The 25,112-nt window shown below is 52.8% G+C and overlaps 1 protein-coding gene across 3 annotated transcripts in view; it reads right to left on the bottom strand.

Moving 5' to 3' along the window:
- Nucleotides 1-14,822: 14,822 nt before the first annotated feature.
- Nucleotides 14,823-25,112, bottom strand: part of LOC118706304 (AP-3 complex subunit sigma-2) — a 28,180-nt gene continuing 17,890 nt past the window's right edge. For 2 of the 3 annotated variants that reach the window (XM_036415538.2, XM_036415536.2), the window contains 2 exons: nt 18,668-18,775; nt 14,823-15,690 (listed from right to left, as the gene is read on the bottom strand). In XM_036415538.2, coding sequence (XP_036271431.1) covers nt 15,562-15,690; nt 18,668-18,775 — 237 coding nt within the window. In that variant the 3' untranslated portion in view covers nt 14,823-15,561. The remainder of the gene's footprint in view (nt 15,691-18,667; nt 18,776-25,112) is intronic. The other variant, XM_036415539.2, reaches the window with a different exon arrangement.

Raw genomic sequence — 25,112 nt, forward strand, 5'->3', positions numbered from 1 at the left:
CACACATTAAGGTTGACAAGGCTGAGTCACACGGGTAGAAGGCATTCCCCCGAAGGGCAGAAGGCAGCTTGTCCCAGAGATGGGGTGGGGGTTGCCTTCTGAGAATGCCAGGAGTCTGGAGGGGCTGTGGTGGGAGGACCAGCAATCAGCAAACTACTCTGAGCTCTGGCTCCTTCGCTGGCCACTCTGCCCCCCCGCCATCCTGTCCGCTGCAGGACTAGGGGAGCTGGCAGCAAGGGGGACACCCTGAAGCCCACCTGCCAGGGAGTGGGGGGCAGAGACGAGGCTGGGTGGACCCCAGCTCAGGGCCCACGCTGGCCCCTCCTGCCTCTGACCTTCTCTGGGCTTCTGCAGCCTCCATCCCAGCTGCGTGAGCCTGGGCCCCGGGCCAGCCCCCGGAGTGCTTCCTCTGGGAGCCTCGGACACTGTCGTCCTGTGAGAACCTCAGGAGGCCCCCTGCCGGGAGGTCAGCCCGGTCTCAGCCTCGAAAACCCAATGCGGGGCCAAAGCCGGTGTGGCTCAGTGGATAGAACGTCGACCTGCAGACTGAAGGATCCCGGGTTCGATTCCCGTCAAGGGCATGCACCTTGGTTGCAGGCAACATCCCCAGTGGGGGGTGTGCAGGAGGCAGCTGATCAATGTCTCTCTCTCTCATCGATGTTTCTAACTGTCTATCCCTCTCCCTTCCTCTCTGTGAAAAATCAATAAAATTTTATAAATAAATAAATAAATAAAACCCAATGCAGGGCCCTCAGGAGGGAAGGCACAGAGGGGACGGGGGGGAAGGGCTGGGGGCTGGGGGAGGGAATGGGGGCGACGTGCACCAGCCACGGAGGAGCCGTCCTGGGCTGCAGACCCTGCCTGGCACCTCCCATCTGTTTAACTGAGCACCTACTACATAGAGGCCCGACTGAGACAAGCGCCCCCACTCGGCGACTGGAGAAACCAAGGCGCCAAGAGGGTGAGAGTCTTGCCCAAAGACCACAGCTGGTTAGTAGGCTTAACTACTCATGCTTCCTCAGCATCGTCCCATACCCCCTGCCCTCCCCTATTTTTAAATATATATATTTTATTGATTTTTTTTACAGAGAGGAAGGGAGAGGGATAGAGAGCTAGAAACACCGATGAGAGAGAAACATCGACCAGCTGCTTCCTGCACACCCCCCACTGGGGATGTGCCCGCAACCAAGGTACATGCCCTTGACCGGAATCGAACCCGGGACCTTTCAGACTGCAGGCCGACAATGCTCTATCGGGTGATCGGGTGCAACTCCCCTTTCACAGGCAAACGCACTGAGGCCCCGGAGATCCAGGTCCTTAGACACTCACCACAATCAGGCCTGGGGTGTGACCGAGACCAATGCTCTGACCACCGGAGGGCCCGCCGCCTGGCGGGTGAGGTCCCTGGGGGCTGGGATGGTGGGAGGAGGGGACTCAGGTCACAAAACCCGATCAGGGGCCCCCCACCTGCTGTCCTGCTAGGGAACTGGGGTGCTGGGTAAGGACCCCACTGGCCCCGTGTGGAGGGCCCATTCCCCAAAGGTGGGGGCGGTGGGACCCTTGACGTCACCCCAGGGAGCGCCCCACAATCCGGGAGCCTCCTTTTGCGCCGGGGAAACCCCCATGCTGATGGGATGGCTGCAAGGGGGGAGGGGACGGGACGGGGCTGGGATGCGAAAGTGGCTGCTTGGGGACAGGAGTGTGCTTCCTTCCCTCTTGCCCCCGGGGCCAGGAAGGACAGACAGAGTTTAGACAGACAGAGGCCACATGTCTAAGGTCCCTGAAGAGGCTGCGGGCGGGCCATCTCCGCCCAGCCCCGGGGATTCTCTTCCCTCTGCCTCCCAGGGAGAGCCCGGCCTCGGTGCCAGTCACCTTCCGTCCCGCCAGCACCAGCACCCGGCCTCCCAGCCGGCTCTCCCCACCTCCCCTCCCCCGGAAGCTCCAGCGGCCCCCTCCCCGCCCTGGATCGGGGGGCCTTCTCCGGGGGAGGGGGTCCCCTGCCCGGGGAGGGCCCAGAAGGAGGAGCAGCAGAATCTTGGCCGCAGGAATTCTTGGCTCTCGGGGGTGCCCGCCTAGGAAAGGGGGCGTGGGCAGCGGACGTGGGGCTCCCTGCACGCCTTGGCCGTCGGGGGGGCCCCTGCCAGCCCCTGCCCGGCCACCCCCCACCACTTGCCTAGGCCACCGGACGATGAGCGGACCGGCCACCCGCACGCGCCTCACCAGAGCCCGGCTCCTCCTTTCCCGGCTTTTTAAAGGGAAGTAACCTGACCCCACCGCTACCCGTCCGGGTTAACCCTTTCGGGCCGCCGCCCAGCCCACACGCACACGCCCGGACTCGCCTGCCTGCCTGCCTGCTGCTCCCCGACAGCCAGCCTCGCAAGCCCCCGGACGGCTCTGTGGCTCCCGGTCTTCTCTCCCGCTAACCCCCAACTCCACTCCGAGAGTCCTCCCGAGGCCAAAGCCCAGGGCCCCGCCCCTGCACATCTGGACAGCATCTGCTCCCGGGGGTGGGGCCCGGAGCCCAGCCCTTCTTCTTCCCGCTGGGATAGGGGGAAAGGAGACCGCACGGCCCACCCGCCCCACAGGTTCCAGAGGTTCCAGATAACGGAATCTTGCCGGGATGTTAATTGAGCTTTTATAACTCTCCCCGGGGGGCGCATCAGAAAGAAGGCAGCGAGCCGAAACCCGTTTGGCTCAGTGGATAGAGCGTTGGCCTGCGGACTAAAAGGGTCCCAGGTTCGATTCCGGTCAAGGGCATGGACCTTGGTGGCGGGCACATCCCCTGTGTGGGGGGGGAGGGTGCAGGAGGCAGCTGATGGATGTTTCTCTCTCATCAATGTTTCTAGCTCTCTATCCCTCTCCCTTCCTCTCTGTAAAAAAAAAAATTAATAAAATATATTTTAAAAGAAAGAAAGAAAGATAGAAGGCAGCGAGAGCAGGAAGCTGGACCTACCAGGAAAGTGACTAAGTGGCCGGAGCCAGGGGGCTTTTCTCTCACCCCATCTGCCTCCAGGGACGGTGCGGGAACGGGCAGGGCCTACTCCGCCCCACGCATCTTGACACTGGGCAGTCCAGATGGTATCAGTGCTCGCTTCCGGTGGCTGCTGTAACAAATGAACACAAGCTCAAAACCACACACACTTATCTTACAGTTCTGTAAGTTAAGGCCAACGTGGGCTACACTCCAGGGTCTCAGCAAGGCTTTCTTTTGGCCACCACGGAGCATCCGTGTGTGTTTGTGTGTTTGTTTCTTCGTTTGTTTGTTTGCCTTTTCCCGCTTCTGGAGCCCACATTCCTTGGCTTGCGGCCCCTACCATTTTTTTTCAAAGTCAGCAAGTGGCAAGTCCAGTCTTTCTGGCTATTTGGGGGACTAGCTATGGTTATGGGAGATATCAATCAAGCTATGTTATATCAAGAAATATTATTGGCCGAAACCGGTTTGGCTCAGTGGATAGAGCGTCGGCTTGTGGACTCAAGGGTCCCGGGTTCGATTCTGGTCAAGGGCATGTACCTTGGTTGCGGGCACATCCCCAGTAGGGGATGTGCAAGAGGCAGCTGATGGATGTTTCTCATCAATGTTTCTAACTCTCTATCCCTCTCTCTTCCTCTCTGTAAAAAAAACAATAAAATATATTTAAAAAAAGAAAGAAAGAAAGAAATATTATTGGCCCTAGCCAGTTTGGCTCAGTGGATAGAGCATCAGCCTGCGAACTGAGGGGTCCCCGATTCAATTCTAGTCAAGGGCACATCCTTGCAGGTTCAATCCCCAGTGGGGGGCATGCAGGAGGCACCCAATCAATGATTCTCTCTCATCACTGATGTTTCGATCTCTCCCTCTTCCTTCTTCTCTGACATCAATAAAAATATCCTTAAAAAAAAAAGAGTCATAAAAAAAGGAAATATTGTTAGGAACTAGCTATGGTTATGAGAAACATTTCTGGCTTTAATTGGTGTGTGAAATATAGTGGCAACCATACTTTGGTAAAAAACTGCTGTTTGAATTTTAACCTTGCTATCTGACTTCGACCTTCGATTACTTGCTTAAACAATAGGGTAGTTACAGGAGATTGTCTCCCACTGACTCAGTAGCTTCAGGGGTAGAAACTATAGATAACCTTTAGTTCTGCTTTTGTATTATGGGCAAGGTAGGGCCACATTCCAATGTCTAGCAGGATGTGACCGGGAACCCACCCTGTGGGCTGTCCCCAGTCTTTAGAATTTAGTCTTTAGGATTTTAGGGACAAAAGGAAAATTCTTGCGGTTTAAACCTTTAAAAGGAATTGGCTACCCCTGAAACGGGGCAGTCACTTGGAGTCCACCTGCATGTGGTGCTCTTGTGGCTGTCCTGGCCAGTCAATAAATCCATGCCTGCTTTTTTTAATTAATTAATCAGCCTCCGGTGGTCTTATTTTTGAACCCAGGGTTCGACCCCACAACAGTGTGGACAAAAGGGGCCACATGCTAACCTGACAAACTCAGGGGAGGCCTGCATGGCAGTTTTGCAAACTCAGAGACCTAAAGTCACCACAAAGGATGGCTTGAAATTAAAGTGATGGTGGCCAGTCACGTCATAGGCTGCTATCTTCACTGATAAGGCCAACCTTTATCTAACTGAGCCTATCTGTCTTTTTGCATCTATAATAACACACCTTTTGAAATGTCTGGGTAACTTGTAACCTCCCTTTTTCTGAACTCCTGGGGGCACAGCCTAAAGTGCTGGGCGCCAGGACAGATACCACAAATCCCTTCACTGTTATGTTCATTGTTCTTGCACTCACCTAAGCTTGTGTCTATCATTTTACTTTTTACCCAATGAATGTTGCTTCTCTCTAAATAGAGGAACCTAGCAGGGTGTGGCTCAGCAGTCTAGCATTGATCCCGGAACCAAAAGGTCACCTGTTCGATTCCCGGTCAGAGTATATTTCGGGTTACAGGCTCAATCCCCAGTGCGGGGCGTGCTGGAGGCAGCTGATCCATGATTCTCTCTCATCACTGATATTTCTACTTCTCTCTCCCTTTCCCTTCCTCCCTGAAATCAATAAAAATATTAAAAATAAATAAAATAGGGGAACATCAGAAACAACCTTATGGCTCAGTAATTGGAAACTGGTTAAATAGATTATGGTCCTGCACGTGAAAAAATACTGTATCACCATTTAGGACATAATAAATCATGTTTTTTACAAGTACCAGAAGAATCTGTTTTGTTTCATTAATAACCCTAAAGAGGGAAGGCCTCTCTAAGTATCACAGACAGCCAGAAGCCACAAAAAGGAAGACTGAGAAATCTGACGACCCAAAAGCAAAAATCTCTGCATCGCAAAACTCACCTCCAGCAATGTCAAAAGGAAAACTTCCTTCTGGCTGCCTGCCTTATCTCCATCGCTGCTGGAGCTCAGAGGTGGGCAGTATGAATTCATTATATTGTTCTGGCTTTTGAGTATGTTTTCAAATTGCTGTAGCAAGGAGTTAAAAATAATTTAAGTATCTACAAGCTTCTCCATGGCGAAAGACAACCATCACACTGGACTGGAATATTTGCAACACATAAAAGGAAGGATTGATACCAATAATGTTCAGAAAGGTCCTATAAGGCGATTTAAAAATAAATCAAGCCCTGGCCGGTTTGGCTCAGTGGGTAGAGCGTTGGCCTGCAGACTGAAGGGTCCCAGGTTTGATTCTGGTCAAGGTCACATGCTCGGGTTGTGGGCTTGATCCCCATTAGAGAGATGTGTAGGAAGCAGCCAATCAATGATTCTCTCTCATTATTGATGTTTCTCTCTCTCCCTTCCTCTCTAAAATTGATAAAAAATATATATTAAAAAAATAAAAATAAATCAAGATGCCACAGTTGAAAACTGAACAAAGGATTAGGTTTTTAAAACCCACAGAAGTCCTAGCCAGTGTGGCTCAGTGGATAGAGAGTTGGCCTGTGGATCAAAGGGTCCCGGGTTCGATTCCGGTCAAGGGCACTTCCTAGTCTGCAGGCTCCTCCCCAGCCCGGGCCCTAGGCGGGCATGTGCAGGAGGCAACCAATCCATGTGTTTCACTCACATTGATGTTTCTCTCTGTCTTTCCCTCTCTCTAATGAAAAAATATTCATGGGTGAGGATTAAAAATAAATAAACAAATGAAAGGTCACATTTCAAGTCACCTCAGAGGATGATAAATCACCCTAAAAAAACAAAACAAAAAAACACACACACACAAAACAAAAACAAAGAAACTCACAGAACAGGAAATTTTTAAAAAGGCCCAATCAACAAATGAAAATATGTTCAACCTTAATCATATTGAGGTGTAGACAAAAAAAAAGACCACATGCTAACCTGACAAGCTCAGGGAAGGCCTGTGTACTAGTCTTGCAAACTTAGAGACCGTAAGTCACCACAAAGGACGGTCTGAAATTAAAACTTCAACTAAAAGCAGTGATGGTGGGTAGCCATGTCCTAGGCCTGTATCTTCATTGAAAAGGTCAATCTTTTTTTTTTTTTTTAATACATATTTTATTGAGTTTTTACAGAGAGGAAGGAAGAGGGATAGAGAGTTAGAAAACATTGATCAGCTGCTTCTTGCACACCCCCTACTGGGAATGTGCCCGCAACCAAGGTACATGCCCTTGACCGGAATTGAACCCGGGACCCATCAGTCTGCAGACTGATGCTCTATCCACTGAGCCAAACCGGTTTCGGTGAAAAGGTCAGTCTTTACCTTAACTGAGCTTATTGCCTTTTTGCATCTACAATAACATGTCACAGAAATGTCAGAGTTACTTATAACTTCCCTCCCCACCCCTGCCCCACCCATGCCTGGGCACAACTGAATGCCCTGGCACCAGAAGAAATACCACAAATTCCTTCCCTGTTATTGTTATCATGTTAATTATTGATGTTATTGATCCTACACCCACCCAAGTAAAAGAAGTGTCTATCATTTTATTTTGTTTTATTTTGTTTTATTTTGTGTCTATCATTTTACTTTTTATCCAATTCCAGAGATCTGCCCCCTTGCTTTCTCCCACCTTCCTAATCTATCACTAATGGATTTTGTGTAATCCACTTACGTCTTCTCCTCCTTTGATTGTATTTATTTTTTAAAAATATATTTTATTGATTTTTTTACAGAGAGGAAGGGAGAGGGATAGAGAGCTAGAAACTTCGATGAGAGAGAAACATCAACCAGCTGCCTCCTGCACACCCTCTACCGGGGATGTGCCTGCAACCAAGGTACATGCCCTTGACTGGAATCGAACCTGGCCAACACTCTATCCACTGAGCCACACCGGTTTTGGCTCCTCCTTTGATTATAATGTATAAAAAAACGTGAAAAACCATCCTTTTCTGGAGCGTTGTCCCAGATACATTGGAGATTTTGCTTCCCGGCAATTGTCGACAGCTTGGCTCAAATAAACTCCCAAAAACCTGTAAAGGTTTGGATGTTTTCAAGTTAACACAGGGAACACGGCGTGGAAACAATGAGACGTCAGTACTGGCCAAGGTTTAGATGACTGATAACAGCTCGAGCTGGCCAGGGTGTGGGCAGCCAGCATGACTAGCTCATGGGGCAATAGAGAAATGCTCTGGCCCCTTCAGAATGCCAAATGGCAAAAGCCATTAAAAATGTAAATTGGCAGCCCAGCCCGTGTGGCTGCAGGAGTTACGGTTCAATTCCCATTCCCGGTCAGGGGCACATGCCTGTGTTTCAAGCTCGATCCTCAGTGGGGGACGTGCAGGAGGCAGCCGATCCGTGATTCTCTCTCATGGATGTGTGTATCCCTCTCTCTCCCTTCCTCTCTATAATCAATAATATATCTATATATATATCTATATATATATATATACAAATTTATAAAAAATTCAAATGCATATACCCTTTGACCCAGGGACCCTGATTTTGGGGGAATGTACCCTAAACCTAGGGAAACCAAACCAGAACTTAAAGGCCCACAGGAAAAACTGTAGTTAGAATGAGTTAATTGCCCTAACCGGTGTGGCTCAGTAGATAAAACGTCAGCCTGTGGACAGAAAAGTCCCGGGTTCGATTCTGGTCAAGGGCATGTACCTTGGTTGCGGGCACATCCCCAGTGGGGGGTGTGCAGGAGGCAGCTGGTTGATGTTTCTCTCTCATCGATGTTTCTAACTCTCTATCCCTCTCTCTTCCTCTCTGTGAAAAATCAATAAAATGTTTTTCATAAAAGAATGAGTTAATCCGGTACACAATGCCTTGAAATGGTGTCCACAGTCCATTTTCTATGTTTCAAAGCAAATGCCGAAGTAATACTTCGACTATGGTCCCATCTTCACATGGACTCAGGGCACTTGTACACTTGTGCCATGTCAAGAGTGTTGGGATAAGGGAGGGAACATGTGCTGAATGGTGACCCTAGCTGGCCTCAGTGAGTCCACGGATGCAGGGGCGAGGGAGGAGGGGTAGAGGGGTAGATAGACAAAGGCAGAGAGAGACCACTTTTTGTCCATATGCACCTGGGTATTCCTTGAATTGCTAGAACATACACTGAGGGGCCAGGTGATGATGATCTCTGAATGCATAATAATCTGGCCACTCAGTGTTTATCCTATAGAATACAATCCAGTATAATAAATAAAAGGCTAATATGTAAATTGTTCCCTTGACCAGGAGTTTGACTATCAGGCAGGCTGGCCAACTGTCCATGTCCCCTTCCCCTGGCCAGGCTGGCTGGACCCACCCATGTATGAATTCATGCACTGGGCCTCTAATAGAAATATATATATCAATATATTACACTGAGTGGCCAGAGTATAATGCGTTCAGAGATCATAATAGTATGGCCACTCAGTGTATACTAGCTTTGCAATAGCCACCACCACCACCAAAACCATTATAATATTATTTTAAAAAGGAGACCAGAGTCCAGCCGGCGTGACTCAGAAGTTGAGAGTCAACCTATGAATCAGGAGGTTATAGTTTGATTCCTGATCGGGGCACATGTCTGGGTGTGCGCTCAATCCCCAGTGGGGGCGTGCAGGAGGCAGCTTATCAATGACTCTCTCTTATCGCTGATGTTTCTCTCTACCTTCCTCTTTGAAATATATATATATATATATATATATATAAATTTTTTTTTTTAAAGAAAGAAAAGGAGACCATTAAGCATCTGGGAAGGGGAAGATGGTAGGGGCCCGTTAGCCAGCTTGTCCTCCATGCTTGAGACTGCCAACAGTCCCAGGTAGAGGGACCAGCATGCACCATGGCAGGGGGTCAAATGCACGTGGGCCAGAGGTGGGCGGGACCTGGACACTGGAGCCTTGGATTTCCTGCCAAGGAGTTTAGGCTCCATGAACGTTGACAGGAGGGCACGGATGGACGTGCTTTTACAGTGAGCCTCCGGTGGTCTGGGGTCCGCTGGGGGAGGGTCTGGAGGGGAGGTCTGAGGGCAGGTGGAGGGGCAGGGCGCTCAGAGGTGGGGGGGGGGGCTCTCAGGAGGGGGTGAGTGGCCATTTGGGAGGCCAGGAGGGGCGGCGGGAGGGGTGCCAGGCTGGAGAGGACGGTGCTGAAGTCAGCGCTTCCTGGAGCTGAGATTTCTAATTTTTTTTTATTTCTTATTGCTGCTGTTTACAAGACTTCAGTTTGGGTTCTAGTATGAGGTTGATTAAAAACACATTTTTTGGGGGGGGAAAAAAGAAAAAATGAGACAAAGAGCAGCTTTTAGAACAAGCTGTCTTGGCAAGGCAGTAAGCGGGACGGGGCCTGCTGATGTAAGTTGGCCCAGTGGGGGCCGGGGCAGTGGAGGGACAACGGTCCCAGGGGCGTAGGGGTGGGGGGTGGGGGGTGGGGGGTCAGGGGGGGCCGACCAGGCGTTCCAGCAGGAGCCCTGCGCCTCGGGGCGGGCTCTCTCCCAATGACCCCTCGGGCCCCGACCTCTGTGCACTGACAGCTCACCCCAGGAGCTTCCTGCAGGCCGGCCGGACAGGTGGCTTCCCGTCAGGGTCTGCCCCCCAGAAGCAGGGCCGTCCTTATCTGGAAAGTGGGGGCAGGCCCTCACGGGGCTTCTGGGAGAAGAGGCGTGGGCAGCTTACCACCCTCACCACCTGCACGGGCGCTGTGTGCCAATGTCTCTGACCCGGGGGCACGCTCCTGCCCCCTCCGGCCGCTCCCTGGGCACCAGGCTCTTTCCCTAGGAACCATCGCTGGCCTCGGCCACCCCTCCCGGGTCCTTTCCCAGGCCTTGCTTGTCCTGGGCCCCCCTCCCGGGTCCCCTCTCTCCTCTCTCGGCCCCCCGCACTCCCACCCCAGAGCTCCAGGCCTCTGCCCGACTCCCTCCCTCCATCTTTCCGTCTGTCACCCTCTGTCCACCCTGAGGCCCCCGACTCCATAGCCAAGTCCTGCAAACCAGGGGCTTAAAGCAACAGGAAGTTATCCTCTTGCCATTAGGGCCGGAAGTCTGAGACAAGGTGCCATCAGGGGGCTCTTCCTGGCCCTGGTGGCTCCAGCGGTCCTCGGCTTACGGCGGCATCACTCCAGACCCTGCCTCTGTGGTCACAGGGCCGCCTCTGGGTCACTCAGGACACCTGTCCCTGGGGTTCGGCCTCACCTGAACGACCCCAGGTGATCTCGTCCCTGGACCCTTAATTGAATTCCACCCAATTTACTCCTTTTTAAAACAAGCTCACGCTCACAGGTTCCGGGTATTAGGGGCTGGGCATGTGGCCCCCCGGCCTCTCCCTGCCGCTGCAGCCTCCACCCACTCCCCGCTGGCTCAGCTCAGGCGCACCCCCGCCAGCCTGAGAGAGAACATGGGCTCGTCGGAGACCTGCTTCAGCCTGCCCGGGCTTCCTCCTCTTGCCTGGCAGCATGAGCCCTTTTGTATTCCCTTTGGAAACCCCACCCACTGGGCAGCCCGACACCCCTTCTCAGCCCAGAGGCATCCCCCCACCCCCCATAACCAGCAGATCCCCCAGCTGCAGCCTCCTGGAACGCCTCCCCTTTGGACCCCTCAGGAGCCTGGGGGGGGGGGGTTGACCTGTCCACCTGTCCAGGGGCCCCCGCTTTTGGGGGAAGAGGCCCACCCCCGCCCTCCGGGAGTCAGGGGGTTCTCTCCCTGACACCCAGATTTGCTCGGATCTTGGCTCCCAGGACAGGCTGTCCGTCCACAGACGTGGGGCCGTGAGCCTGGGGTCCCTGCACCCTCTCCTGGCTTCTGGGGGGCCTGGGGCCTGCACGTGGACAGAGGTGGCGGGAACGGGTTCCCGCCAGGGTGTGACTCTGAGGAGCCGGCCCGCTTGGCGTCGGGGCCGGCCCCGTTAGGCTCTGGGGAGGAGGGTGTGGACAGTGGCCATTAGTGGTCAGGATTTGTGTCCTGGCCCCGGTGATCATCAGCAAATGACTCCCCTGGGCGAGGAGCTTTCTCTGAATCACACTCGGCCTCGTGGGGTTTTGGGGAAGGCTGAGGAGCTGGCTGCTCCTCGATGAATGAGCTGTTAAGACGTGCAGACGGGAGGTGTCCCCTCTCCTCCCAGGGGCCAGCTCGGGGCCCGGGGACCGGTGCACCAGCTCTCCCTGTGGATCTGAGGGCTGAGGTCCCAGGGAGGGCTGCGGCGGGGCCAGGAAGGGAGGGACCAACCAGGGACAGCCCAGTGGTTACGACAATGAAACATTCATTCACGCTGAAACCGGGGTGGCTCAGTGGATAGAGCGTCGGCCTGCGGACTGAAAGGTCCCAGGTTCGATCCCGGTCAAGGGCATGGACCTTGGTTGTGGGCACGTCCCCGGTGGGGGTGTGTGCAGGAGGCAGCTGGTCGATGATTCTCTCCCATCGATATTTCTAGCTCTCTATCCCTTCTCCCTTCCTCTCTGTGAAAAATCAATAAAATATATTTTGAAAAAAAAGAAAGAAAGAAAAGCAGCATTCATTCAGCTCACACTGCAGCCAGGCCAGCTCCCTGGTGCTGCCACTTGGGCAAAGCTGGGGACGGCAGGCTCAGAGGGAAGGGCCACGTGAGAGGTCACGGGACGGCCAGGGCCGGGCGGGAGGCCACCTGGCAGGGTGTGACCCGGGGTGCGGGGGCTCGGGGCGGGGCCCCCCTGCTGTCCCCGGGGCCAGGTGCGGCCCGATCCGGGCAGCGTCACGGCGACGCCAGGCCGTGTGGTAGTTTGGACCGGGGATTTCCCTCCTGTCCGGTCACATCGGAGTGAACTTTAACCAGCTGGCACTAGCCAGGGCCCAGCTGATGGAGAGCCAGGCGGAGGCTGGGACCCTTGGGAAGGGGGGGATTTCAGCAGGTAAAAAAAAAACCCCAAAGGAGTGGCAGCCACCGCCTCCCAGCCACACCGAGTTCTGAAAAGCTGGCTTAGCAAGGTGGACGGTTCGAATCCCGGCCGCCTGCCTCCGTACACAGGCACTCCTTCCCTGGCAAGCAAGGACCGCGAGCCAGGGCACATATGCTGCCTTCTTGCGATCGGACACAGCAAGAGAGGGTGGCCTCCAGCTGCTAGGAGCCACTCGCAGGTCCAGGGAGGGTCAAGGGCATCGTGCCCAGTGCTCAGAACCCAGGCCGAGGGAGCCGCGCTGCCAGGGTGCCCAGGGAAAGATGGGGCTTTGGCAGTGCCCTGGGCTGGTGGCCATCTCTCGGCCTCCAGTTCTGCCGCTGGCTTATCAGGGTCCAGAGATGGGGTCCCAGGAGGCTCTTCGCCCCTCCCACCGCAGGGCACACAAACCATCTGAAGGGTCTTATCTGGCCTCCCTCGGGCCCGGGGGGAACTGAACTGCAGCAGCTACAGGCTTGGGAGCCCCTGGGGGTCTCTCTGCTGTCTCAGGAGAGGCGGGGTTTCTTTGCTGGTGAAGCTGGGGCCCGAGGGACTGGGACTGAAGGGTCCCGGGTTCGATTCCGGTCAAGGGCACGTACCTCGGTTACAGGCTCCTCCCCAGCCCAGGCTTTGGTCGGCCTCATGCAGGAGGCAACCAATCGATGCGTTTCTCTCTCGATGTTTCTCTCTGTCTTTCCCTCTCTCTAAAATCAACGGAAAAATATCCTCAGCTGAGGATTAAAACAATAAATAAAAATTTTTTAAAAAAGGGCCGAAGCCGGTCTTGCTCAGTGGTTAGAGCATCGGCCTGCGGACTGAAAGGTCCCAGGTTCGATTCCGGTCAAGGGCATGTACCTTGGTTGCGGGCACATCCCCTGTAGGGGGTGGGTGTGCAGGAGGCAGCTGATGGATGTCTCTCTCTCATTGATGTTTCTAACTCTCTATCCCTCTCCTTTCCTCTCTGTAAAAAATCAATAAAATATATTTTTTAAAAAAGTAAGAGAGAAAAGGACCTGGCTCTCTCTCTGTGACACTCAACACACCGAACACCCGGCTTCCGTTTCCTCCTCACTTCGACGGAGCAGAGGGCCCTCCAGCTCCCACTCCCGAAGGCCAGGTCTCTGTGAGTCAGTTTGTGAGAAGCTACTTAACCTCAGTGCGGCTGCCTCCTTATCCCTAAGAAGAAAGACAAACTTGGGGGAAGCCACAGTGGGCGGCGGAAAAGGACGAGGACTCTGGCAGGCTCGGTGCTTAGCCCGGCGTGACCTCCAGCTGGTTACCTGGCCTCCGAGTTCTACTTCCTTCCCCCGAAGGCGGAGATTCTGCCATGAGGACTGTGGAAGGTCCTGCTCAGCCATGTCCCAGCGGGGGCACAACACACACCGGTGTCCTCCCTCTGCTCCTATTTCACACTCAGCAGACGGACGGACAGACGGATGGACGGAGAGAAAGGAGTGTGAATGTGCTGAAATCTCTATAAAAATGTTAACCCCTTCAGCCCTAACAGGTGTGGCTCAGTGGCTAGAGCATCGGCTAGCGGACTGAAAGGTCCCGGGTTCGATTCTGGTCAAGGGCATGTACCTTGGTTGTGGGCACATCCCCAGTGGGGAGTGTGCAAGAGGCAGCCGATCGATGATTCTCTATCATCGATGTTTCTAGCTCCCTATCCCTCTCCCTCTCTGTAAAAAATCAATAAAAAAATATATTTTTTAAAGTTAAACCCTTCAAAGTCAGACACAGCCGCCTACGTTCCTGTTCTGACATAAAAGGGACCAACACGGCCCCCTCTGAGGTGACCGGAGAGGATCTGAAAGACAGAGGGAGGACCAATGGGCCCCGAGGAGCACCATCCAGAAGGAAGAGGCCTGGCCGGGCAGCTCATTGGTCACAGCAGCATCCCAACACGCTAGGGTCGCAGGTTTGATCCCCAGTCAGGGCACAGACAAGAATCAACCACCGAATGCATAAATGGGTGGCGGGACAGCCAACTGATGTTCCTCTCTACCTCTTTCTCTCTCTCCATTCCGTGCGCTCTCTATATAAAAAAAAATAAAAAAAAAATCAATCAATTTAAAACAAATAGAAAAAACTCAAAGAGGGAAGAGACGTGATCTGGACACACGGCCCTGCTGGGCACGGTGTCTCAGGCTCTGCGAAGGCAACAGGAGGCCCAAGGAACCAGTCTGGGGCCCGGCCAGTGGGCACCATGATGGTGCGGTGAGTTCCCTAACTACTAGGCAGCCTGACACCGTCCCTGAGGCCTGAGGCTGTGCAGGAGCAACGGGCACTGCTCCGAGGAGCCGCGTTCGCTCCAAATGAACCGTGGGGAGGGCTCGGAGCACAGGTCCACGTGTACGGGTTCCCAAAGCCAGCTCTGCGGGAACAAGGGGTGCTCGTACAGAGCTCAGGGGGGCCCCTCGAACACTGGAAGACGCTGGCACTTCCTGTGCCCCGGCCCCGGCCCCGGCCCTCCGGCTCCAGAAGCCGGTTCGGATGGCTGTGGGCTTCCCGCTCGCAGAAAGAAAACTCATCATTCATAACACAGCGCCAGACCCGTCTGCTCCTCGTGAGGACGATGTATTTTAAACCCGGAAAGAGTCGGAACTCCGAGAGGCTCGATTCGCTGCCGGCTTTACCTTCTACAGACACGACCCCACCTCCCCTTTGACGGGGGACGCCCCTGGCTGGGCTGGAGGGGTGCCGTGTGGGGGTGGTCCCCCAGCCAGCAGGGACGCGGCGGGCCTGCCCCGGGCTCAGGGTCTGGATTGCTTTCCGCCACGGAACGCCTGCGAGGGCAGAGCCGGGACGGTGGCAGGGGCGGGTGCCCTTGGCAGGAGGGTCACCAGGAAGCGTGGCCACACGAGAGGACGCTGGGCTGACCACCCGGCAGGGCCAGCAGGCCCCTGCCCGCCACTTGCCACGCCCCAGAGTTGAAGTGCATGCGACTGGGCCAGACACCTCGGGGTGCGAAGGAAGAAGATTCTGATCAGACCATGTTCTAGGGAGGGGGGGGGGGTCCTGGGGAGTGGGGGCTGGGGGGGCTCTCAGTACGACCCCAAACCCCGGGAACGGCTGCATGGAGAGGGAGAGGGGGCGAGTGACTGGGACACACCGATCCCCCCGCGTCGGCAGCGGCCACGTGCGCCAGAGACCAGGGCTCTCGCCGCAGCGGCACGGGGCTCCCCGCCCGCTCCCTGGCAGCGCGGATCCGGGTCCGAGGCTTCTTTCCCGGGCGGCGCGGGGAGGCTCTGTCGGGGGACTGGCGAGCCTCCGGCCTCAGACGAACTGGGACAGGTTGGGGACTTTGATGCTGAGGTCTCCGATGTTGATGTTCCGCGGCATCTCGGGCAGGTTGATGTTCTTCACGGCAGACACGGCGCGGGCGGGGGCTGCCGAGAGGCCGCCCTGCGGGGAGACGGGAGGCGGAGTGAGTGAGACGGACCCGCAGCGCTGCGGGCTTACCGCCCAGGAAGCCCCGTGACAGGGTCTCAGAAACGACCGGCCCCGCCCGGCCAGGCCCGGCCGGTGTGGCTCAGTGGCTGGATGTCCGCCCCATGAACCAGGAGGCCACAGTTTGGATCCCGGTCCGGGCACAGGCCCGGGTTGTGACTCGATCCCCAGGAGGGGCCTGCAGGAGGCAGCCGATCAATGATTCACTCTCATCATCGATGTTTCTCTCCCTCTCCCTCTCCCTTCCTCTCTGAAATCAATAAAAAAATATATATATAAATATGTATATATATATATATTTTTAAATATATATTTTATTGATTTTTTTACAGAGAGGAAGAGAGAGGAGAGGGATAGAGAGTTAGAAACATGAAACACAGAGAAACATCAATCAGCTGCCTCCTACACACCCCCCACTGGGAACGTGCCTACAACCAAGGTCCATGCCCTTGACCGGAATCAAACCCAGGACCTTTCAGTCCACAGGCTGATGCTCTATGCACTGAGCAACACCGGTTTCAGCTATATACCATATTTTTCGGACCATAAGACGCACTTTTATCCCCCCAGAAGTGGGGGGGGGAAAGTCCCTGTGTCTTATGGTCCAAATATAGCCTACACATATACTTAAAAAAAAAAAATTTTTTTTACTTGCCCGGCTCTGTGCGGTCTCTGTGTGCTTGCCCGGCTCTAAAATGGTTCTAAATGCTGCTGTTTACAGGGTTGATTACATGTGTTTATGACTGTGATGTTGGGTTTTAATGCACATAAAATATTTTAGGACACTATTTGTTTCAGAATCTTTTTTTCTTCATTTCCCTTCTCTAAAAACTGGTGCGTCTTATGGTCTGGAGCGTCTTATGGTCCGAAAAATACAGTGTGTGTGTGTGTGTGTGTGTGTGTGTGTGTGTGTGTATGTATGTATGTGTGTGTGTATATATATATATAAAAATAAATTATCCAGCCTGAGCACACACAAGGCAAGCTTTGCCCCCCCTCACCCCCATCCTCGAAGACAGCCAACAAAACAACCTTGAGGTGACTGGGGCTATGGTAACGGGTTCCAGACCCTGAGCTCCTGAAGGCCGTGGCTCAGGTAGCCTCACAGCCCAGCACCTCACGGTGCCGGGCCCACGGCCGGTGCCCGCTCGGCGCTTACGGAAAAACCCGAGATGGTTTAACCGAGTCACGCTTAAGCAGCGGGCACTTTTCAGGTTACAAAACAGAGCAAAAACCCTTTCCTCAAGAGACCGAGGGCTCTTATAAACAAGTGCAGTCACGGGGAAGTTGTTACAAGGAAAACCAATGTCACTGCTCAGGGCCAACTCATAATGGGAGATGGAAAAGCACCGGCTTTCGCAACGTCACAGGCAACTGGATGGGAGGAAGGACCAGCGGGAGGTGGGGGGACCCACCCCGCAGGGGCTGGTAACAGACCCGGGCAGCCCAGCCGAGGCACCTCCGCGCAGCCCTCACCCTCCAGGCCCTCGCCCGCTGTGCGGAGGAGAGGAGCCAACTGACAAAGGCTCAAAACCATTTCCTCCTCCTCCTCTTCCTCCTCCTCGTCGGCCTTCTAGATCCTTCTATAGAGGCACACTTTCTCCCTCGGTTCCCCCCTCGCCCTGCAAGTCTGCTTCTCGGCCCGCCCGCCTCTGAGTCACCTACTATTCCTGGAACCGTCCCAGCCTGCCTTTCTAGAACTACGGCTGCCACAAGAGCTGGGGTCTGGAAAGGCTTCCGCAGCGGGACTGCCAGTCCTCGCGGAATCAAGGATTCCTGGTTTCGCAAGGTCAAGTTCAGTGACACAGAGCAAGGAGGCTGCTCAAGACACTGGGGAGACAAGAGCGCTCATTAGCCCCCCGAGATCTGGCAGCGTGTGAAGGGGGGATGGAGACGATGGAGAGTCCCAGTGGACAGATTTAAAAAAAAATATATATATATATTTTTTTATTGATTTTTTACAGAGAAGAAGAGAGAGGGATAGAGAGCTAGAAACATCGATGAGAGAGGATCATCGATCAGCGGCCTCTTGCACACCCCCTACTGGGGATGTGCCCGCAACCAAGGTCCATGCCCTTGATCAGAATCGAACTTGGGACCTTTCAGTTCGCAGGCCGATGCTCTATCCACTGAGCCAAACCGGTTTCGGCGGGACTGGACAGATTTACTGGGAGCATCTGCACCACGTGGGCGTAGGCCGGGGTGTGTTACTGTTAAACCCAGCTCACCCGCTCCTGGAGCTTTCTGGGAGGCTCACTGTAAATAAGGACACTGGTGACTCTGAGGGCTGAAAGGCATCGCGAGAAATGGCTGGTGGGAGGTCAGACTCAGCGAGCGCACAAACTAGGAGACCACACTGCAATCGGAGAAGGGCCCTGGGCCCCTGCAGGGAGCGTGTGGCTTTGAGAGGAAGAATGACGAGCCACAGTGGTTTGGCTCAGTGGATAGAGCGTCGGCCTGCGGACTGAAGGGTCCCGGGTTCGATTCCAGGCAAGGGCACGTACCTTGGTTGCGGGCACATCCCCAGTAGAGGGTGTGCAAGAGGCAGCTGATCGTTGATTCTCTCTCATCGATGTTTCTAACTCTCTATCCCTTTTTCTTCCTCTCTGTGAAAAATCAATAAAATATATATTAAAATAAATAAATAAATAATAAATTTAAAAAATCATACACCTAAAAAAAAAAAAGAAAAAAAAGAATGACAAGCCACAGACATGAGCCACAGCCCCCTGAAGCTGCTTGCCTTCAGGTGCCAGCTGGCTTGTCGTGCACACTTTTTGCCTCCCTCTCACCTGGCCTTAGTGAGCTTTCATGGACACAAGGAAGAAAGGAGTGTAAAACATTTCCAAGGTGCCACAAACCGACCCAGCATGCTCTCCGCAACCCGCCCAGCGCCCTGGACCAGCCAGGGCCGGGCCGGCTGTGCGCTCACCTCCGATTTCTCCAGCCTGTTCTGAGCTTCGATCTGCGCCACGATTTCATTCATGTTCGTTTCCAGCACCATCCCTCCCATCACCACCTCCTGGAGGATGTAGTGCACCTGGAGGGGGCGGGAAGGAGAAGGGTCAGAGCGCTCTGCGCAGTCGGCGTGGGAGCCTCGGGGGAGGCAGCGGGGCCGGGGGACCTGACACCGGCCCCCGAACAGACACCGCAGTCCCGGGGTCATCACCTCTCAAGGAGCCACAGGGGCTTCCCTCGTGCTCCCACGTCACACACGGATCTCCCAGGAGCGGGGGGAGGAGTGGAGGGGAGGAAGAGGTGCCGCTCACACTCAAGGCAGGAGGCGCTGTGAGAGCATGGGCTCCGAGGTCGGGAAGACCCTGGTTAAATTCCGCTCTATTAGTCTGTGAACTTGAGCACGCTATTCTTTCACTTTTCTTTTTTCAAATATATTTTATTGTTTTCACAGAGAGGAAGGGAGAGGGATAGAGAGTTAGAAACATCGATGAGAGAGAATCATCCATCAGCTGCCTCCTGCACACCCCTCACTGGGGATGTGCCTGCAACCAAGGCATATGTCCTTAACCAGAATCGAACCTGGGACCCTTCAGTCCGCATGCTGACGCTCTATCCACTGAGCCAAACTGGTTTCGGCTCTTTTTTCTTTTTAAAAATATATTTTATTGATTTATACAGAGAGGAAGGGAGAGGGATAGAGAGTTAGAAACATCAATGAGAGAGAAACATCGATCAGCTGCAACATCAATAGAGCCCGCAACCAAGGCACATGCCCTTGACCAGAATCGAACCCGGGACCCTGCAGTCCACAGGCCGACGCTCCATTCACTGAGCCAAACCGGTTTCGGCATGAACTCGTAACTTTTAAATGCTATTCAAAATGTACCAGTGCAAAGTGCAAAAAGGAGAAATAAGTAAAAACGCAGACTCCATTTTCAACAGCACCAGAAAGAAGTCCAGGCCCCCCCAAAGCTGTCAAGAGCAGGGAGCTCAATGCAAGGGCTCCTCTCCTTCAGAGCAGGGGAGACGGAAAGGACACCACGGGGAGAGAGAGAGAGAGAGAGAGAGAGCGAGCGAGCGAGCGCGAGCACAGGCTGCGAAGCTCAGAAAACAGCACAAATCCACTTCCTGGAGGGAAAGGGCACGCCCTCAGGGAGTTTTTGGACAAGCGAGCTTCCTTGGGGCTGGAGCTGAGGCTAAATGAGGAACCCCACGTACAAGCTCTGTTTGCCTCCCAGAGCTGGTCTCGGCGGCTGCGCAGACCACAGGCTGTGCAGGCAAGCTCACGGTGCACGCCTGTTGGCTGGAGCGAATACAGGTAAGTGAACTCACCCAGAATCCTGCACCAAGAACTGCCATGAGCCGGGAACACAGACTTGACACCTCCTGAACCAAGCATTCTGCAAACAGCCGGCCCCTGAGAACTCACCTACTTAAAGATGAGTTATCAAGAAGGATTTAGCCCTAACCGGTGTGGCTCAGTGGATAGAGCATCAGCCGGTGGACTGAGGGTCCTGGGTTCGATTCCGGTCAAGGGCATGTACCTTGGTTGCGGGCACATCCCCAGTGGGGGGGGGGGGGGGGGTGCAGGAGGAGGCTGATTGATGTTTCTCTATCATCGATGTTTCTAACTCTCTGTCCCTCTCCCTTTTCTGTAAATAAATAAATAAATAAATAAATAAATAAATAAAATATATTTTAAAAAAGGATTTTATAGAAAGACGTCACAAGAAACAATTAGGAAAGAAACAGGAAAGCAAAAACGGGGGCTAATACTACACTGTGGGAAAATGCTGCCGAGGGGCAGATTAAATTGTCCTAAAATATATTGTAAAATTAAAAAAAAGAAAACTCTGAAGCAAGAGCTGAAAGCAGAGATGGAAGCGTGAGCTGGTGGGATAAGTAGGGAGGTAAGAAGACGTCTACCAGCCCAGCTCAGAAAAACGTGCAGAAATGAAGGTGGAGCTGTGAGGAAAGACAGGGAGGAGAGCCCTAGCTGGTGTTGCTCAATGGTTAGAGCGTCGGCCTGAGGACTGAAGGGTCCCAGGTTCGATTCCGGTCAAGGGCATGTACCTTGGTTGCTGGCACATCCCCAGTAGGAGGTGTGCAGGAGGCAGCTGATCAAACTCTCAATCCCTCTCTCTTCCTCTCTGTAAAAAAAAAAAAAAAAAAAAAAAAAAAAATCAATAAAATATATTTTTTAAAAAGACAGGGAGGAGAGTCACTGCTAATGCAGTAAGGAGCGAAAAAGGAGAGCAAGGAAGAACAGCAAGCGAATGGAAACACACAAACAGAAAGTAGTTAAAAGGAACAGAGGAAACGAGTTACCGCAGACAGCTAAGGAGACGCATACATGCCCCAAACTAAAACGGAATGGGACAGATATATAGCAACTTGCTCGTAACGATTCCAAAAATATACAGTGACTTGTTCATAAAGATTCCATAAATACACAGTGGATTGTTCATAAAGATTCCATAAACATACAGAGACTGTTCATAAAGATTCCATAAAGATAGACCTGAGGGCGTGGCTGAGACAGCGGAGGAGTCACATGGCGGAAGGACACATGGGTCCCGGGGAAACGGACCCTCCCCAGGCAGCGCCAGACAGACCTCGTGGGCAGGATGACCGGATTTCCGCAACCGGCCAAGAGATCACATCCCTCAGAGGGGCAGTATCTGCCCTGGCTGGGTGGCTCATCGGTTGGAGCACCATCCCACACACCAAAAGGCTGTTGGTTCGAATACCGGTCAGGGCGCATATAAGAGGCAACAGATAGATAGATGTTTCCCTCTCACATCGATGTTTCTCTCTCTCTCTCTCAATCAACAAACATTCTCGGTGAGGATAAAAAAAGGGGGAGAGGGCAAATCTTGAACATTTCCACAGTAAAATTCTAGCAGGAGGAGGAGCAATACCTACAAAGATGCCCAAGGAGAAAAAGCACGACCAGAGCATTTTATTCTGCGCCAGTCATCAACCAAGAGGAATACAGCGGGAACCACTGCTCCCACCGTCTTTCGGAGGGATCGCCAGGATGCACTCTGGCAGCTGAGGGGTGACCGGAAAATGGACGGCAGATACTGGTAGGACCAAGACTGAAGGCGAGAGTGATGACAGAATGTCAGGGCTGGGCCCCGGGAAGGCACCAACATTAGGAAGACACGGGGGGAACAGGAGGTCGGTGGATGGAATAACAGTAACGATTCCCCATCCTTACTGGCTGAGAGCTGACGGACAGCACTTAAAACCGACAACTCACATTATAAAGAAATGGGCAAAATCTCTTTTATGATTCCCCCTCGCCCGTGTCCAAGCCCACAATCATTTGCTATAAACAGTATTTTCAGAGACACCAAAATTTTCATTTAGGGCCAACAAGACATTTTTGGCTGATGAGTTCTATGCCATTTTTCTTTTTCAAGGTATTTTATTGATTTTTTTTTTTACAGAGAGGAAGAGAGAAGATAGAGAGTTAGAAACATCGATGAGAGAGAAACCGATCAGCTGCCTCCTGCACACCCCATACTGGGGATGTGCCCACAACCAAGGTACATGCCCTTGACCAGAATCGAACTTGGGATCCTTGAGTTCACAGGCCAATGCTCTATCCACTGAGCCAAATCGGTTAGGGCTTTGCCATTTTTCTTGCAGAACATTCAACTGTAATGCATCCCCTACAATTTCCAGTTTCCCTGAAAAGGGAGAATTCAGAGTCCGGTGAAGCAGTCAGTACGGAACCCTTGGAGGTTTTTTGCCCACCCCACCACCCTCATCTTCATAGTTCCTTGTCCAAACCTAATTCAACGTCATTTTTTAATTTAAAAAAAATATATATTTTTATTGATTTCAGAGAGGAAGGGAGAGGGGAGAGATAGAAACATCGATGATGAAAGAGGAATCATTGATTGGCTGCCTTCAGCACGCCCCCTACTGGTGATTGAGCGGGCAGCCCCGGGCATGTGCCCTTGGCCGGAATCGAACCTGGGACCCTTCAGTCCGCAGGCTGACGCTCTGTCCATTGAGCCAAACCGGCTCGGGCTAATTCAACGACATTTCCTTTTCCAGGGAACTGGCCTTTCCCGAGCACTCACCTCTGTTTTCATAGGACAGGTTCTTGTGTCTCACGCTTGGCTTACCTGTCTATTATTATTATAAGTAAATTACATGATTACTATACCAGCATAAGTGGCACCAACAGGTCTGAACACGTCACACTGACCCCGGTTGGACACAGTCTCTCGTTGGGTAAATAAGCACGGTCAAGCCACGAGGGAGCAGCTGCCCAGCGGCCTGTGTCCACCTGGCAAGGCTGGGGAGACATCTTGCATTGAACGTGGGCATAGTTTTTCTTAAAAAAAAAAAAAATATTTTGATTTTTTGCAGAGAGAGAGAGATAGAGAGCTAGAAACATCGATGAGAGAGAAACATCCATCAGCTGCCTCCTGCACACCCCGCACTGGGGATGTGCCTTCAACCAGCAACCAAGGTACATGCCCTTGACCGGAATTGAAACTGGGACCTTTCAGTCTGCAGGCTGACGCTCTATCCACTGAGCCAAACCGGTTTCAGCAGGAGTGGCTGTCCAGGGAAAGTTGCCAAGCACAGGTGTGGGGAGAAGGCAGTCGGGAATCGAAACTAAACTGTGTCCCTAACAAACTGGGGAGTCAGTCAAATCACAAAGCCTGGTTGTGTGCAATGACAGCCGGGGGCTGATGGGGTGAGCTCGAGGTCAAGAGAAACGTGGGTCAACGCCTCAAAGGCCCCGAGAGCTAAAGCACCAACATGACAAAGGGAGGCCGGGGGAAGGGAATCTGAAATCTGAGTTGTGAAGGTGGCGATAAAAACCCCCAAGTAGCCCTAACCAGTGTGGCTCAGTGGATAGAGCATCGGTCTGCGGACTGAAGGGTCCCAGGTTCGGTTCCGGTCAAGGGCACGTACTTTGATTGGGGGCACATCCCCATTGGAGGGTGTGCAGGAGGCAGCTGATCGATGTTTCTCACTGTCTCCCTTCCTCTCTGTAAAAAATCAATAAAATAGCCAGGACCGGTCTGGCTCAGTGCATGGAGCGTCGGCCTGCGGAATGAAAGGTCCTGGGTTCGATTCCGGGCAAGGGCATGTGCCTTCGTTACGGGCACATCCCCAGTCGGGGATGTGCAGGAGGCAGTTGATCGTTGATGCTCTCATCGATGTTTCTAGCTCTCTATCCCTCTCTCTTCTTCTCTGTGAAAAATCAATAAAATATATATATTTTAAAAAATCAATAAAATATATTTTAAAAAACAACAACAAAACCCACAAGTAGCCCTGGCCGGTTTGGCTCATCGGATAGTGTTGGTCTGTGGACCAAAGAGTTCTGGGTTCGATTCGGGTCCAGGTCACGTTCCTTGGTTGCAGGCTCCTCCCCGGCCCTGGCCCTGATCAGGGCATGTGCAGGAGGCAACCAATCCATGTGTTTCTCTCACATCGATGTTTCTGTCTGTCTTTCCCTCTCTCTTCCCCTCTTCCTAAAAATCAATGGGAAAATATCCTCGGGTGAGGATCGAAAAACAACAACAGCCGAAGCCGGTTTGGCTCAGTGGATAGAGTGTCGGCCTACGGACTGAAAGGTCCCGGGTTCGATTCCGGTCAAGGGCATGTACCTTGGTTGCAGGCACACCCCTAGTAGGGGGTGTTGCAAGAGGCAGCTGATCGATATTTCAACTCTCTACCCCTCTCTTCCTCTCTGTAAAAAAATCAATAAAATATATTTTAAAAAAAGAAAAAGAAAAACAACAACAACATAATCAGAGAAGTAAAAGCAAGCAGAGAGGGAAAGGTCCCTGAGAGCCCTAACTCCAGCCACACACAGTGGGCACTGGGCAAACACCAACTGCCAATTATCCACTTCACAACATCCTGCTATTTCAGCAGCCGCCTAAAACAATGACACCAGCAAAATGCATTCGGAAGTGTTTATCCAGAGAAAAGGAGTGCCACCGACTCCTCAGTTCTTGGCAAAGGCACCGGCAATTCGATCCAGGATTAATCACAACCAGGAAAAGTTTCATCAGAACATAAAGATTATGATAACCCCAATAAACCACAGGTTATCTTGATGGGAGGGGAAGGCAACAGGGAAAAATACTCTTTTAAAAAAAAAATCCTCACCTGGGATATTTTCCCATTTATTTTAATTAATTTATTTTTTTAAATATATTTTATTGATTTTTACACAGAGAGAAATTGAGAGGGATAGAGAGTTTAGAAACGTTGATGAGAGAGAAACATCGACCAGCTGCCTCTTGCACAGCCCCCACTGGTACATGCCCTTGACCAGAATCGAACCCGGGACCTTTCAGTCCACAGGCCGAAGCTCTATCCACTGAGCCAAACCGGTTTTGGCTTAATTTATTTTTTTGTATCAAAACTTTTTT

The sequence above is a fragment of the Pipistrellus kuhlii genome, unplaced genomic scaffold, assembly GCF_014108245.1.
Source record: "Pipistrellus kuhlii isolate mPipKuh1 unplaced genomic scaffold, mPipKuh1.p scaffold_m20_p_50, whole genome shotgun sequence".
NCBI classification, from domain to species: domain Eukaryota; kingdom Metazoa; phylum Chordata; class Mammalia; order Chiroptera; family Vespertilionidae; genus Pipistrellus; species Pipistrellus kuhlii.